The sequence below is a fragment of the Mustela nigripes genome, chromosome 4, assembly GCF_022355385.1.
Source record: "Mustela nigripes isolate SB6536 chromosome 4, MUSNIG.SB6536, whole genome shotgun sequence".
Lineage (NCBI taxonomy): Eukaryota > Metazoa > Chordata > Mammalia > Carnivora > Mustelidae > Mustela > Mustela nigripes.
Genome location: NC_081560.1, coordinates 75,002,069 through 75,019,926, shown reverse-complemented (window position 1 = coordinate 75,019,926; position 17,858 = coordinate 75,002,069). Strand labels below are relative to the sequence as shown.

General features: G+C 36.1%; 1 protein-coding gene across 14 annotated transcripts in view; it reads left to right on the top strand.

Annotated features, from left to right (window-relative positions):
- Positions 1-17,858, top strand: part of ADAM22 (ADAM metallopeptidase domain 22) — a 222,240-nt gene that overhangs the window by 189,569 nt on the left and 14,813 nt on the right. For 6 of the 14 annotated variants that reach the window (XM_059396911.1, XM_059396907.1, XM_059396910.1 and 3 more), the window contains exons 24-26: positions 1,799-1,913; positions 5,365-5,455; positions 8,910-8,927. In XM_059396911.1, the coding sequence (XP_059252894.1) occupies positions 1,799-1,913; positions 5,365-5,455; positions 8,910-8,927 (224 nt within the window). Of the gene's footprint in view, positions 1-1,798; positions 1,914-5,364; positions 5,456-8,909; positions 8,928-15,533; positions 15,729-17,858 lie in introns of all 14 variants that reach the window. The other 8 variants (XM_059396900.1, XM_059396902.1, XM_059396899.1 and 5 more) reach the window with 3 other exon arrangements.

Sequence of the window (17,858 nt, the reverse complement as noted above, 5' to 3'; positions counted from 1 at the left end):
ATAACAATGTCTTCTTTATCTAGAAATCCCATATATAACACAGAGACCAAAGTTTTGTTAGTAGAGTTTTGTTAATAAAATATTTGTTTAATGAATGAATAAAAGTGATAGACACAAGTAATTCAGGTGGCAAATGTCATCCAAATCATTTGCAGTAATTATGCATAATACAGAGACATTACATCCTATGTATTTTTAGTTCACAGTAACTATATATATGACACAAATTAAAATGAGAATACAGTAGATAATGTCTAAGCACTGTACATTGTGTGGTTAAGAGTATGAGCTTGGAATCAGACGGTCTGAGTTTGAATCCCATCTCTGTTTCTTCCTGAGTAAGATTTGGCAACTTATTTAGCCTATGTGTGATTTGATTGATTCTCCTGTAAAACGAGAAGAAGAAGAGTATTGTCTGCTTTACAGGATTTTTGTGAATAATTAGTGAGTTAATACTTGTAACTTATATTTAATACTTAAAACAATGCCTGGGCATAATGAGTGTTGGATAAATGTTTTTGCTCAGACTCTCTCGCGACACAGGACACTCGTGTCACCGTCCTTGTAACTGTGTCACTGTTGTGTGACGTGGAAACAGAGAGTTGGAGGAGCCAGTTGACCTGGCTAAAATCCATTGACAAGAAGGGTAAAAGTGGCACCCACACTTGGGCCTTTTGACTTTAAACCTAAACCTTTTCTTCCTGCATATTTGCCAGTCTGCAGAGATTTACTGATCTGAAATCTACATTTTCTTAACCATATTTTATAGTTACATTTAGACATGGGTGTATGGCATAGATCAGACAGAAGATAGAAAGTGATCCAGTGACAGCCCTGCCCCCTGAACAACTTCTCTGATGTTAAACCTAACTGAATTCTCCCCTACTTCCCACTCCATTTAAAGTATAAGATCTAGGTATCGATTCTTTTTCCTGGACGTATAAGTGAAGATAGATTATTTATTTATGTATTTATTTATTTTAAAGATTTATTTATTTATTTATTTGACACAGAGAGAGAGAGAGATCACAAGTAGGCAAAGAGGCAGGCAGAGAGAGAGGAAGGGAAGCAGGCTCCCTGCTGAGCAGAGAGCCCGATGCAGGGCTTGATCTCAGGACCCTGAGATCATGACCCGAGCCGAAGGCAGCAACCCAACCCACTGAGCCACCCAGGTGCCCCGAAGATAGATTATTATCTTACCATTTTTAAAAAATTTGGTGCCATTTTATGTGAAAATTTTTCCTGACATTTTGTTTGAAGGGTTGGGGGTTTCCATGACACGGAAGTCATTCCTCTCTAGCTTGGGTTGAGTTGCTGGGGCTCTTGCTTTGTGAGACTGTCTTCTTAGACCAATCAGGCCTTCCCTCTTTTTTGTTGGATTGCTCTTTATCTTTTTTGCTTCCTAAAAGATGAATAAAATATTGGTATAAAGACCGTTTCTTTGGAAGAAACTTTTCTATTGGGTACTTGGCAAATGATTGTACTTCTGCTTAGTTTTAAAACTCTCCCTCGTATAAAATTTAAGTTAATGAAATACAAAACAATTTCATTGATTTCTTTTTAGACCGTAAATTTATTTCCCCTGAAACATTCATTACTCCCTTTGGGTCTAACGACTGATCTCTAGAAAATATTATTTTAGTTCCTTGAAAAAGAAATAAGGAAATTAGTCTTAAGAAGAAAGTACTGAGTTTTTCAGCACCATCAAATTCTAGGCATCTAATAGAAGTCAGTGCTTATATTTCACGCTTCTGTATCAGAAGGCTGACCTGTGCTCTTGATTGATTGTGGATTTCAGGTTTGCAGTAATGAACTGAAGTGTGTTTGTAACAGACACTGGATTGGTGCCGACTGCAGCACATACTTCCCTCACAATGATGACACAAAGACTGGCATAACTCTGTCTGGCAATGGTAGGTACTTGATTTCCTTCCATTACATAGTTTTTGTACATAACAAAAGAGAACTGCTCTTTAGGCAGTTTCACTTAGATTATTTTTGTAGCTCAAATATAGTATATAGCTGGCATCCACAGTATGAAACTGGTGTTTTCCATTAAATTATAATCATGTGTAATATCAAATATAACTTAGTCTACTGATTTAGCATTATCTTTGTCCTACTGAGATTTTTCAAGTGTTCTGTTTGGGGGGGAGTGTGACAACAAAAACTAGCATTTCTTTTCTTTTTTTGTATTTCTTTTTTTTTTTTTTTTAAGATTTCATTTATTTGTTTGACAGAGAGGCAGGCAGAGAGAGGGGTGGGTAGAGGAGAAGCAGGCTCCCCGCTGAGCAGAGAGCCCAATGTGGGACTCGATCCCAGGACCCTGGCATCATGACCCAAACTGAAGGCAGCAGCTTAACCCACTGAGCTACCCAGGCACCCCACTAGCATTTCTTTTAAACAAAGAAAGTGGTCCTAAGGTTTCTTAACTGTCTGAATTTAAGGGGAGAATTTTATATTTGGGGATTGAATACTTAGAAAAAAAACAATTGAAGAGCTGGTTTATTTTTTTAAAATTTTATTTATTTATGAGAGAGAAAGATAGCAAGAGAGCTCATGAGTGGGAACAGGGAGGCAGAGGGAGAGGGAGAAGCAGGCTCCCCACTGAGCAGGGAGCCTGACCCAGAACTGGATGCCAGGACCCCGGGATTATGACCTGAGCTGAAGGCAGATACTTAACTGACTGAGCCACCCAGGTGCCTCTGAAGAATTGATTTTTAAATATGTTGTTGGCTTTAATATTTTTAATTACAGAATCTCATGTCTGTTCAACCCCAGTTCTATAGCCTGTACTGTAGGTAATTCTAGAAGTAGTAACCTTGGCCGGGGTGCCTGGAGCGGGATTAAGGACATAGATCATAAACAACAGGTGCAGAATAAAAGCTAGAGTGGCCCAAATGGAGAAGCAGAGATTAAATGCAAATGGTCGTAAGAACACATGGCCTGGAGGTAGATGCCCCCTATTTAAACTGTTTTATCCTTTTTCATGATTGAGTATTCTACACTGATTAATGCTCAAACCCTGAAGTCCATTCACCTCCCTGTTCATTGTGATATCTAGACAGGTTAAAAATCTTAGCCACGGTGACCTTAGCAAGGAAGGTCAAAGAATGATGAAGATTCTGGGGTCCTCAGTCTCAGCAAGGGCAGTCTGGAGCTGCTTTTAGCAGTTAATGCAGAGATGAGGCTATTCAGGTCTGTGGATTTGAGTGACTTGTCAGAAGTCATAGCATTACATAGAAATAACCAGGCTAAGCATCCGAGTTTATTGATCCCTGTTAAAATTGTTGGAAGAAAAAGAAGAAAAGACAAATATGCTAGGCCTTAGAGTAGCAAAACCGCTGTGCCCCAGGGGGTCCTCGGGCATCTGCGTCCCCCCATCCCACAGAGGACGTGTGCGGGGTGGGCTCTGCCGGCTTCCTCAGATGCCCTGCTGTAGGACACAACTTACCGAGGGCTCCCAGACAGGCAGGCTGACACCTCTGTCATGGGGATTTGCAGTCTGTCCCAGTTGCCTGGGAAGATGGACTGTTGATATCCAGAAGGATGTTTCGGGAATGCAGCGGCCGACAGAGATCTGAGCTGCTCTGAGTGAAACAGATCTGGGTGACTTAAGAATCTGGTATAAATCATGATCAGCAAAGCAACTAGGCCTCTGATCTGTCTTTTCTGCTCCTGGGCCCGCCATTGAATTTCTTGACAAAGCCTTCGACTTACCGGGCCACTCACACTGCCCTGATTCCCCTAAGGATTCCATCTCTGCCTTTCTACAGCAGATGCTGACATAGCACTGCCATTACGGAGTCCAGAGCTCCTGCCTTGCCTTGGCCCTCTGCTGGTCTGCTGCCACCTGGCCTTCATGCCCAACCAGCCCCAGTCTCCTGCTCACCACACGCTCTCTTTTCCTTTGGTTTTCCTTCCTATTTTCCTTCTCAAGGATGCCACAGCCACCGTTATGAAGACTGGGAACTACAAGCCCAGTGCTGTTATTATCTATCATCTGAGCACTGAGTGAATAAATCCATAGACACATTTTCCTTCTCAAGGAACTTATATTTGAGAGACAAAATACCATACATACAACTGAGAGTGATAAGGACCTTACATTAGTTGTCAGGATGGACTGAGACAGACAGTCACATTTCTGGAATTCTGAGCAAGACGTCAGGGTCAAAATGAAATGGATTTCTACAAGTTGCTATTCCCAGTGTACTAGGACAACATAGTAGGGTCACCTCTGTTTTTATTTTTTACTCTTCCTTCTTGAAGTTCAGGGACCTCATCTTATTTTTCAGAAAATTACATGGGAAATTAAACAGTGCAAAATGTACTGGGACAAGAATGAAAAGGGAATATAGACAAAGAATTATGTAAACAAAAAATTGATGTGGATAGCTAAGTAATGGCTTGGTTTTTCATCCTTTTATTTTATTTATAATAAAATCTTTAAAATAAAGATTTTATTTATTTATTTGACAGAGAGAGATCAGGAGTAGGCCGAAAGGCAGGCAGAGAGAGGGGGGGGAAGCAGGCTCCCCTCCAAGCAGGGAAGCCCGACGTAGGGCTCAATCTCAGGACCCTGAGATCACAACCTGGGCCGAAGGCATAGGCCTAACCCACTGAGTCACCCAGGCACCTGATTTTTTGTCCTTTTAAAAGAACACCCACTTTTGGGGTGCCAGGGTAGCTCAGTGGGTTAAAGCCTCTGCCTTTGGCTTGGGTTGATCTCAGGGTCTTGGAAACGAACCCTTCATCAGGCTCTCTGCTCAATGGGGAGCCTGCTTCCCTATCTCTCTCTGCCTGCCTCTCTGCCTACTTGTGATCTCTCTCTCTCTATCAAATAAATAATTAAAATCTTAAAAAAAAAAACACCCACTTTTTTACTTCACAGTAGGTACAGATATCAAATCATTATGCTGTGCACATGAAACAAATACAACCTTATGTCAACAGTAGCTCAAAAAAATTAAATTTAAAAAGTACTCTCTAAAATTAAGACTTAAAGAGGAAAAAATACCTACTTTGTAAAACAAATAATTTTGTTAATGTGGAGATTACAAATATGGAGAATAAAGTTCCTGAAAGAATTTTTATATCAAGGGGTGCCTGGGTGGCTCAGTGGTTAAGCATCTCCCTTTGGCTCAGGTCATGATGGTCCTGGGATCCAGCCCCATATCAGATTCCCACCCCAACAGGAAGCCTGGGTCTCCCTCTCCCACTCCCCCTGCTTGTTTTCCTTCTTTCACTGTCTCTCTCTCTCTATCAAATAAATAAATAAAATCTTTAAAAAAAAAAAAAGAATTTTATATCAGAATTTCCTTTATATACACTGATCTTCATTGTTTTCTTTTTCCTCTGTAGGTGTTGCTGGTACCAATATCATAATAGGCATAATCGCTGGTACCATCTTAGTGCTGGCCCTCATATTAGGAATAACTGCATGGGGTTATAAGTAAGTAGATTGTCTCAGCATTGCTACTATCAAAATAGACTTTAAAACATTTTGCTTAGATGAATTAACCTCCTAGGAAGTTTTGTATCATTGGATAAATATACCTGCGATGAAAATCAGTCTGGTTCCACAGGCAATCAGTGAATAGCCTTGGCATGATTAGAGGCGATCATAATTTATTACGTTTTTAGACTTTGGATAACTCCCTTCTTGTTCTAAGAATAGAGAATACTGTTTCAAAACCATTATGTGAAGTAAAGTCAATGGAAATCGTGTCTTGTGTGAAGGCTGTGTTGGTTTGCTGTTTAGTGACACAGGCTCTCTTGACTTAAACCCATACCCAGAGATCTAGGCAGGATGGTCCCATAGGGCGTATAACGCTTTAGTCACAACAGCAGTGATGACATCAGTATCAACAAGCACAGCAGTGGCAGCTCCGTGACTGGGTACGTCCTGTGGCCTGGCCTCGTGCCAGAGACAGAACCTTCATATCTTCTTACCCAGTATGAAGGAGGCCTTATTATTTGTTAACTATTGGGTGTTTGTTCGTGGAGAAAAAACTGTTCAGAGACTTCATTTGTTCACCTTAAGAGTCAGCCTGAAGTTGCAACTTGTAATATGTAATTCTTTTTTTTAATTAACATTTAATGTATTATTTGCCCCAAGTGCACTGGTCTGTGAATCGTCAGGCTGTAATATGTAATTCTTAAGCTTCGAGTTCAACTAGAAGTTTTGGGTTCTTATTTATAAACTTTAAAAAGTTACAAGTTATACAGCTTTTGAATACTGAATCCCCTTGCGCATTTAGCTAAGTAGATGACTTTAAAGTACTTCAGTCTTATGATGTAAAAAATTTCCTTAGCATTCAAGTAAGTTACTTAAGTTTAATAACTTGAAGCTTAAATATGGCGAACCTTAAGTTCTGTTTGATTTCAACTTAAAAGCATCGTTCTCCTGATCTGATGATGATGTTTCAGTACCCTGACTTGAAAGGTCTACAGTGTTTTCTGGGCATTCTGGCTGTTACCCCATTTTATAATATATCCCCACCCATACGTTTGGCTTACTTCACTGAAAGATTGGGAATTAGAATATTTTAGGATTCAAAATACCTCAAAACTTTCAACAGACTAGGCACTATGAAATTATGTGCAATTATTATTATTATTATTACCTGACATGGTCTTAAACTAACTCCATTGAAGGAAATCTCTTTAAAAGTATATGTGGCTGTTGCTTGTTGTGAAGTCAAAACCCTGAAAGAGTTTCTTTGGCAGAAAAGAGAGCAATAAGTTTACTGCCAGGATGTACTTTGTATGCTAAAAGCATTAAAATATATGGGGGCATTTGTGGACGGCTATTTATTACCAAGTAACATGGACAGCATAGACAGACAGGAAAGTTTAGCATAACATGGTAACTACCACATTGAACAACAAAGGAGGGCACAGCACAGTAGGAAAGTTCTGCCTGGATTAAATGAGTACCTAGTCCTGTACCAGCTCATAGATGCTCAATACCTATGGGCCTCTTTGATGTGCAGGCCATCACTGCATACTTCTATTTACATGGGCTGATTTCATCATAACATTTGGAGTTATAATTACATGTCTTAAAGGAAGGCTTTTCTGTGTATTTATCATTTGACCTCCCCTCACACCTCAGGTGAATTACATCGTGGAGTTACACTATTTCCTCCACTTCTCTGATTCAAGACCTAGGTGGTAATTGCCATCACAAGCTTTGAGCTTTTGAGGTAGCTCAGTGGTTTCACTGGTTATGTGGAAAGGGGAAGGCAAAATTATTGGTTCTATTATGTGTGATCTCCTGCCACCTACTGACACAAATTGGTATTTCATGGTTTTGCAGTCTTGGAAAAAATTACTTGCAGAAAACATGAAATCTAAACTTTTACTTCTCTTGCTAATGGAATTACCTGTATCCATTTGTTTTAATGGTTAGAATTAAAGTACTTCATTCTCTATGTAATTTCTTATTTTATGAAATTCTTTTGAGATTTCACTGCTTTTTTCATTTCTGAATATATGTATTTTGCATATTCACTAAGGAAAAAAGACAAATTTATTCATACTGCAGTATCCTCTTCATAAATAATTTGAACCTGAATGATTAAAGTTTTAGTACTACTAAAATTATTCACAGTATGTTTAAGAATAGAATGAGAATGTAGAAATTTTAATACAGGAATTAAATCCGTGAAATTAATATTCTATTTGAAATTCAAAAATGGATTTTGGACCTGAAAACTCATTTCCTCATTAATGCTTCCAGTTAAACTTTCTACCCCTTCTCCAAGCCTTGGAGTGAGGTAATGACAAGAATAGGTCCTGAGGAATACAATACTTATTTGGAATCGATGGACCACTAGGGAATCGGATGGAGGGAATAAAAAGTAAAACATACTGAATAGGAAGATCCCTCTCTGCACCACCCCCCCAACCAATCCAACAGTTTGAACTATGAAAAATATAAGTAACAAATTGGCACTTCTGCTCTCATGAGCTCATTATTAAACCAAGATACTTACAGGGTGCATGGAATAGATAGGCAGATGAAGGTGCTACAAACAAAATTGACATGGAAACATTACCCTTGATCTGGGAAGGTAGGAACCCACTACTCAATTGCTTGACCTTTCTAACATATCTTCAAAATACTAACAGTTAATTAGGTCATGATAAGAAAGTTAAAAATTAAGTCTTTTGAATTGTTAAGTTAAAAGTCACTGGTGCCTTATAGAACACATTTTGTTTAATATTGGTTTGTTTTAAAATTCATATTTGTTTTAGTGTATGCCCAAATGAAAAACTTTGGGCATACAAACTAAACTTTGAACAAAGCATTTCCAGTGTAAGGTTTTAGTAAGTCGTGATCACTTAGAAGGTCCCTAACAGCTGTGAATTAACTCACTCTAATATATCCTACATGATGAAATAAGATGTTCCCGTGTCCAGTCATATTTTCCCATTTGAAATTCTTAGGAATAACCTTAGTTCTGGATATATATTCCAGAAGGAAAAAATTATGATTTTTATTTCTGTGAAAGTGGTTAATTTATATAAATAACTTGAATAAGATTGACTTTAGAGTGTTACTAACTACATGTTTAATATGGTACAGTTAATATTGCAAAAGCAGGTATTCTTTCATGACTGAAACTTATTTATGCTGTTAAAAATAGTTACTTGAACAAATTGTCACTAAGCCTTTGGTGTCTCTTTTAAAGATGAAGGAGAGAGAGTTTGTGTGTGTGTGTGTGAGAGAGACAGACAGAGAGAGAGAGACTGTATTCCTCATTTTAATTTTGCAATTCAAAACTCTGCTAGTGGAGACCTTTCAATGAATGCTAGAACTTTCATGTTCATTGCTCTCTCTGAATATACTTCATAGGTAACTAATTCTTCTCTTTCCTTTTCTTCTTGTCCATGAAAAGAAATTATCGAGAACAGAGGTATGTGATGAGAATAAGCTGAACACATAACTGAAAGTTTTAAATACTGTTAGCATCCTTGCAGTTCATACATGCAGTTATAAATTATGTTGACTTTGTTTCTGTGATCATTGAGCAGTCTTGTTTTTCATGACCTTGAGACTATAATTTTAATAATGGTGCTGTGGAATGTATTATTTTAAAATACATGTATTATCATTTAATTTTAATGGTTCTTTCATCCAACAGTACCATAATAATAGAAGTTACTTATGCTACTATTATAGTAATATATATGGAAATGAATTTTTTCCATCTAAAACAAACTTCCTCTGTGTTAAGGAATCACCTGTGTTTATATTAGTTAATTGGCTTTTCTTCATCTTTTTAGCAATCTTACTGCCTAGTACTTTCTGAAGGAATATTTTTTGTTGTTGTTACTATTGTTATGTTAGTAACTTCCATTCATAAATGATAAAATTTATATGGACACAGTGTTAGGATCAGGAGAATGTCCTAGTATTGTTTACCTCTGCATGAGAAAATATTTTTGTTCTGATTACATAATTGTGTAGGTAAAGAAATAATTTGCATTATTAGAATCTCAGAGTGTCTAGTGTAAAGCCCATAAAGTCAGACACCCTGTTCATCATAACCTGAAAATCTATGTTTAACTAACAGCATAAAAAGAGATACAGAGCATTCATGTGCTTTTATAAAAATGCCTATTTTTTCTAAATCTAAATTAGCTCATTTTGAGATGTCGCCTTCGCTTTTCACATTCCAAAAATTATTAATGCTTTTAGCTATTGATACTAAAAATTTTAAATATCCTGGAAGACCAGGTCTTGTGCATCATATAGCACTAGGTTAGTACTCAAGATTATCTGTACAGATTCATACTTACTTCACTGTCCCCACTGTTCCATTAAATGTCAGGCAGATTAGGAATAAGATGTAATAAACATGATACACGTTTTCGGGCCCCAGCCAGCCAGCTTTCATTTTTTCACAAATTAAAATTTTGAACTTTACTTTTCTGTTTCATCCCATGTTGTAATTTAAAATTCTTGTTAGACTTTAGCCATAAGTATCTACAGTCTCTATAAACATGCTCATAGTGGACCAACTAAGATCCTGATCAGTTAGCATGGATATTAGGAAAGATTCACACGGGCCTGGGATAACTAACTAACTCGTTATTAATGGGAAAAGTAAACCTGATTCAAAATGAACTAAGTCTTAAAAACAACTAGATTTCTTTTTGACATGTTTAAAACTCTTGTGTCCAGAATCACTGGAAAAGATCTGGACTTGGTTAAGCTTTCTCTTAGATAGAGTTGGATCAGTCATATCAGAAATCTAAGTTTGGTGGCTTCTCCAATGGAAAATAAAATTAGGCTAATAAGATCAAATACTGATGACCCAGCCTCATTTCTGTAGTGGCTAAGGCTACAAAGTGATTTAATATGGCTGACATATAAAAATGAAAGTAAAATGTCACAAATATAAGCAACATAAGCAAACCTGAAGCAGTGCTCTAAGACACATTCTCACCTGGAGTACAACCCAGAATAAAGGATTATACACCACACTACAAAAAATTGTTAATATGCAAAACTGTGTACCAACTTCTTATTCTGACTCAGAATCTGCCTAGGTTACAGTTGAGAACTTTTTTGCATTAAGAGTTTCCTTTATTTGTCTGATATAATTTCATGCCTCCTGGCATTACCGACTCATCATTTCATCAATCTGGTTACTGTTTTGGAATCTAGTCTATATTTTGAGAGCGGTCACATCTTTGACAAATTTATTTTATGTATTTTGATATATTTTATTGCAATATTTATTTAGTTTTGTCCTGTCCATAGCTAATGAGTCTTAGACTTGTAGAATAATTCTCAAAATGAAGAAGTAGCAAATAATGGACTTTAGGTCAGCAAGTCATAAATGTATAAATATCTTCTGAAGGATTTTCCTTTTTGAGAATATATGTCAGTGGTAGTAGAGTAGTTGAAAAGGCCACATGGACCAAAGCATGCATTAAGAAATGCGTAGTCTTATAAAAATATATTCAGATGTTCAGAAGGATGTGTTCAGTTTCAAAGGATGCTAGGAAATAGAAGTAAGAATTTTGAGTTGTCTTTATCTTTAAATTTAAAGGTTTTCCTTTGAGGTTCCATGGTGGGAGGACCAAGTGACAAGGAATCAGAAATTCACTTTGTAGGATGTGATTTCTTGGGAAATCACTTAAATTTTCCATGACTTTAAAATCAGATAAAGTTCTGTGTAATATGTAAAGCATCATAGTAAGGGAAGTTCCTAATACGTGGTCTCTGAAGACTGCGTTTCTCTGATATTCAAATGGCGGACGTGGATGTGGTCGTCCTCACAGAGCAAGGCAGCATCCGTCCACGTGAATGAGGCCCACACTTACTGGTCGACCTGGTGCAAGTATTGGCAAACATAAAGGTTTGCTCTGACACTAAATGTGAGACCATATTAAACATATAGCCAGTTATCAGATTCTTATTAATGATATAATATCTCAGAAATGCCATTAGGCATAACTTTCAAATTACTGGAGAAGTCAGGCAAGCAATTCTGTGAAGGAACTTGGTAACCTGGCATGATAGATTTAATTGCAAGTCTGACAAAAAGACAAGAAACCAACCTTTTTTTTCTTTTTGTTTATAAACTGCTTAATAAAACAGGAGCCCCATTCTGGACACAGTAGAGGCAGAACCCCATGCACGAATGGTATTATTTTAAATCTGCCAGTGTTACCTTATGAAGGGTAGAACCGTGTAACCGAGGAACCATGGAGAGTTCTTTTACACAACATTGTTGGAAGGATGGCTAAAGATCTTTTTCTTTAAAATCTTCAGGGAAGAAGACTTCCATATTATTTTCAGCTGATGCTATTATAATTGTTTTAGGACATAGCAGCTGTTTACTCTGTGGGTTTGTTTTTTTAAGATTTTATTTATTTATTTACTTATTTTTTATAAACATATAATATATTTTTATTCCCAGGGGTACAGGTCTGTGAATCACCAGGTTTACACACTTCACAGCACTCATCATAGCACACACCCTCCCCATTGAGATTTTATTTTTAAGCAATCTCTACACCCCGTTACGGTTCTCTAACTCAGAACCCTGAAATCAAGAGTCTCACACTCCACCAAATGAGCCTGCCAGGCGCCCCAGCAACTGTATACTTTGTAACAAGAATTCTAAGTTTGAGCTTTAGTTTTCAGGCAGGTTTGCAAGTAGAATAGATCAAGCAAACATTCATTTGAACTTGGATTTATAAAACATTCACCTTATTCAGCTGAAATAGTCTCTTCCTTTGTCTGAAATGAGCACACATCATTATGATTAATGTGAAATAAAATAAATAATTAGGTCATATCTTTCTGATCTGTACTTTAAACAGAAACCCCCTTCCCCATTTCTTTTCTTTCTCACCTGTTTTAGCCAGTTTATCTCCTGCATGTGAACCTCCCTACCTCCTTTTTTTCAAGCCTATCTCAGTTTGTTTTTATATTATTATTATTTAAGTGATACGCATCTGTCAGTATGACTTGGTACACATTATACAATATTTCTTAAAACAGTAAAGTAATAATTCTAATATCAGACAGCCCAGACGCAAACAAAAGCATTGGAGAAATGCCTCCTTCAGCATTAAGGTTAGGACTTAATTTTTTTTCATTGCATTCTCATTTTGAGTCTTTGTAAAGATCAAAGTTAAATATTATGGTTCAGTGGACCCTTTAAGGAAAGACCAGACTGCCCCTCATAACAGGGTTCCTTTCTGAGGAAAAAGAATTTAGTTAGATAAGCTTTTGTTTTAGTCATTATTTATTTTTTAAAAAATCATGTGCATATCTGTAATATTTACATATAATATGGGACATATGAATTAATTATCCCATGACAAAACTTGGCGCTAGTCAGGCCACCTAATGTAGTAATCACTTTATGATTCAAAACTCCATGAGACCAGCAAAATTGAAGAAGAAAGCCATAAAGGCTAGAAAAATAAATTTAATTCAAAAAATTTAAGGAATTATTTAGTTAATCATTTATGATCTTATGTAACAAATGATGAAATGTTATTTTATTGATCATGGGGACCTGATATTCTCTATCTTCACTAAAGGTTAAACAAGAAGAGATAAATTTGTTGTAGTCTGCAATGGATATTAAAAAAAGGAGAAATTTCTCGATAGTGAAGAATGTTAAATATTATTCTTAAGAGATCTTTCACAAAATTCTTACTCTGTCATTAACATTGTTAACATTGTTATTCATTTACTGTGTGAAGAAATATGCATTACACGCATTCCTTATGGGATTTTAAGGGGAATCCAGAGTCTTTTCTGTGTTTTAGAGTCTTCCTAATAGAAATAGCTAAGAATCGAATCTGCTCATCACAATAAAAATAAGGCCATGCCCCAGAAGTTCATTGAACTTAAACTCCCTTCTAACCCTTTGACTGAAGCCCACAGTTTATGATATATTTGGCGTTTACAATTTTTGTTCATTGTGTGAAAGGTGACCATGCACTGCAGAGAAATTACACTGAAGGAGTGGTATGATGGGGAGACTTTAAAAAAACCAAACCAACAACAGAACTAGGCCCCTCTGTCAGGAGAGGTAGTCCATTGAAGTCTGCAGCATCAGCCAAGGGAGCTCCTGGTAAATTCCTGAATGCCAGAACCATGTCGTGAAAAGATAATTTGGGCGATAGATTAATGGTCAGATGTAGTTGGAATTTGTCTTTATTTTATTTGAATTTAGTGAGGCACATCTTATCAGCTTATACAGAGTATTACTAAAGGTAATGATGAGAAAAAGGATTTGTTAGCCATAAAGATTATTATTGGAAATTGATGTTGATGGGATATTCTCTGGCATTCATTTATAAATATTAATATTTATTTCCACCCTGAGGTGACATACAGAACTCTGAGTTTCTTGAGATCATTTTTTTTTTCAAGCATGACAGAACATTTTACTCATAGGAGACAAGGCAGAAAATGTGATTCCAGAGATTAAAGATCTCTTGCATAACAATATGTCCTGTATTATTAACACTGTGAATATGGGGAAATTGTATTATTTCTCTAGAAAATTAATGTTTCATAATATACTGTGAAAAAGAAAAAAATTACAGTTATGAGCTGAAGCCATTTAAAGCGTTAAAAATATTTTGCGAGAACGTGTATCACAGAGTTCTAGGTAAAATTAGTCTTGCAAATCTAAGAAGAACTTTGATTTGCTTCAAAGGGGAGGATCACACAAGTTAATATATGTGCTTCCTATGGGTTGAAAATTTTTTTAGATTTGTGAAAATGTGGGAGTATATAGGATTGAAATAATATGAGAGAACTATTCAAGTCATTCAAAAGAATGAATGACCAAGTGTTGTCAAGATTTCAGACAGAATAGGAATTGGTACAAGAAAGCAAACATCTGGAAGTGGCATTTTTTAAGATAGAATTTAACATCAGCAAGTAACTAAGGTAAACAGGAAAACCAAGTAGAAAAAGGAGTTGGCAAACTTGGCCTTTGTTGGAGACCTACTGAAGTATAACTCTGTTATACTGTTAATCCAGTACCTCCCACAACGGTCCCAAATGGAACTGAATCAAATTTTGGATGCAGGTGACTGTTTGGAGGCCAGCCATTGGCAGATTATCACATTAGCTCTTGAAGCTGACTAGGTGGTCCATTCTAGAGTTTTCTACCCTTCTCCCTTAGGAAAAATAATAAAAATCTGTTCCAATCTTAGTTAATTCAAAATCAGAGCAAGCAGGGTCCATAGCAGTTCAGATCTTCCTTTGTTGTGTTCCCTCTACAGTGGAGAATACAGAAACGAGGTCACCCACCAATGACCTACAAGTGTCTCCCCCTATAGTCTCAACAAGAATTCATTTATTTTTCAACCCCTTCTTCTTGCACAATTATCTTCTTTTACATATTCTGTTGTGCAGCTGTAGAATTACATTTTTGATTGGTGTTGGAATCTCTTTTAGTTTCTTCCTATTTCTCCTAAATGAACAGTGAGGCTCCAGATTGAACAGATTATGCTAATAAGAATTTATTTGGATTAAATTATAGAAAATGGCTTAGAAATCACTCAGTTATTTTAAGACTTAATTGGTCTTAAGGTTACATTATATAAAGTTTAGAAATCATGAATAGTTTATTGGCCGCAGTGAAAAAACACTATGCCTTACCTAGGGCAAGGACTCTCTGTCCCAACATGTTTCCTTTAGCACCATTTTTTTTTTTTTCAAAGACAACAACTTCGGTCAGCATCTCCAAGTATAATAAAGTTACAACAGAAAAACCTCATCTTTCCATATTTTTCCCCTGAAGCAAGGCTTTATTCATCCAGACTGTACAGACTTTAGTGATTGTATTTCTGACCTCTACAGTTAGAATGACTGTAACTTGTCACATTTATTAATAATCTTACGTGTTGTTATAAATTTGATTCATGTAGATCATTATCCCTACCTCTTTTTTCCTAAAATAATATTTGTATATGTCTGTGTTCATGTGTGTGTCTTGTTTTCTGACTCTGAAATGTTTATTATGCCTTAGACAGTTACCCCAGGGAGATTATGTAAAAAAGCCTGGAGATGGTGACTCTTTTTATAGCGACATTGCTCCCGGAGTCAGCACAAACTCAGCATCTAGTTCTAAGAAGAGGTCTGCTTTTCTGTCGCATTTTCAGATTTCTACCTGTTCCATCACACATTATTCCATTAGTCAGAACATTTCATTATTTTGCAGCAGGTTTGATTACTTCTTCCTTCTTTCTTGAATGTTAAAAAATAGTATCCTTTGTTCTTTGATTACTGCGCTTCCAAATGCCATATGCTCAGAACCACTTGTTAAGCCAATCAGGCCGGAAATTGAACCAAAACTAAACTAAATGGATGACAATCCTAAATCTACAGAGAAATCCTAGGGTTTTTCAATCTTGCTCTTATATGGCTTGAGAAATAATACATAGTGTTTTATAATATTTTAAATGGTGAGCTTTATGTCATGTTGGGTAGTCAAAGAAAAAGGTTACTGTCATGCTTCAGTAAAGCAGTTGTTAAATTGGTACTATAAATACCGCGTTGAGTATTTTTAAATTTTAAATATACCAAAGCTAAGCTTGCTGTGAAAAAAAGATCGCTTCTCTGTGAATCATATATTTGAATATTATGATTTTGGCTTTTATTCCTGGAATGATTATTTCTAGACTTTCTCATTTAGAGTTCAGTTGCCAAATTAAGTATATTTAGTATTTGCCTGGGTTTTATAATAGGATAAGTGGGGTTAATACATTATTTATATGTCTTAAACTTTGATGTTATATTCTTGCTCCAGGATCTTAAGGTGTATAAGACCAGTTAAAATTCTGCATGCTTTATAATCGCTTAATAAAATAAACTGGTAGAAGAAATAAATAGTTGGAATGCTTTAGGAAATGAGGCCTACATTCACGTTGAAGAACGCTAAGATGTTCCTGTGGAAGAGTTTCTTTAAAATTGGTTAAGGGGGGTTACGTATAGGAAAAAAAGGTTTGGTAGCCTAGTACCTGGCTTTGGGCACAATAGGCACTTTGGAGACTGGAGGGGAATTTCTAGTTTACTCAGAAGAAACGTGATCTCTTCTGGAATTCTATATAGAGTGAATCATCTGTAAAAATTCTGCAATGGATCTCACTCTGTAAGCAATCACAAAGGAAAGAAAGAATCAGTAGATCTGGGAACTCTTCTTTAATGTGGAACTGTCTTAAGCATGAAGAATTGTTTTTACTTGGATTAACATAGCATAGAGCAAAAATAAAAATATTAGTTTTTGTACAAGGAGTACAGATCTATAGCAGAATGTTCAAAAATTTTTATTCTTTTTATTGGTTTTTTTTTTGGCTAAGAGAATAAGGTTTATCTAAATTCCGTATATAAATATTTTCTTGGTCAAATATTTAATTTTAAATTAAATAACATGGTAAAGAGGTAGAGAAATCAGTGGATTCCAGCAGAATTTCTGTTGTCCTGCTGGACAAAATAGGATTCATTCTTTAATCAGAAAATTATGTTGTAAAACTCCTAATCTGGGGAATTAAAGTGTAATAACTGTGCTGAGTTCCATTTATTTTCATTCATCAATAGAAAGCTCCTTTTAGAGTAGATATTAATAGCAATTAACTGGAATGTGTCAAAAAGATTTTAAATATAGTGCTATTTTCTAAAGTACCTCAAGAAGAGCTTAAAATACTGATTAGAATAATTCCCAGATACTAGAAGAGTGGGTTATGACATTTAAGTAGTTAAAAATGGTATCAAATTATGTGACTTCTTCTAAATACATGTAGTTTGTCAAAATACTTTTTCTTATGTGGTACAGGTAGGTGTGTAAGTTGTGCTTCTCGTAGACAATTTATTTAAGATGGTAGGATACACATAGCATACGGGCTTAATGGTACATGGGCTTTGTGAGAGACATTTCCATGATAAACATTTGATTCAGTTCGGTTATTGGGCAATTAACTAAGAGTACTACATTTGGTCGGGGGCAGGGGGAGGTATTTATGGAGAAAATGCCAATTCTCAGAAAATAGTTTTATTGTTTAAGAAAACCTAAATATTACTTTAATGAAGGTTGAGCAGTTTCAATTGAACAGATCTTAACGAAATCTCTTGGAAGTCCATGTTCTCATAATATTTGAATGAAAACCATTGCTTTACAATTAAGAAACATCTATAGTGGGACCCCATTATAACTCTTCTGCTTGGGTAATGTAACTGAACCATAACTGTCCGTGGTTGTTGGGAATGTAATTGGCTTGCATGGTATGCTGGTACTTTTCCATTGTAAACTATTGTAATGGGGTTCCACTGTATTTGACTTTTCTTAAATTGAATGTTG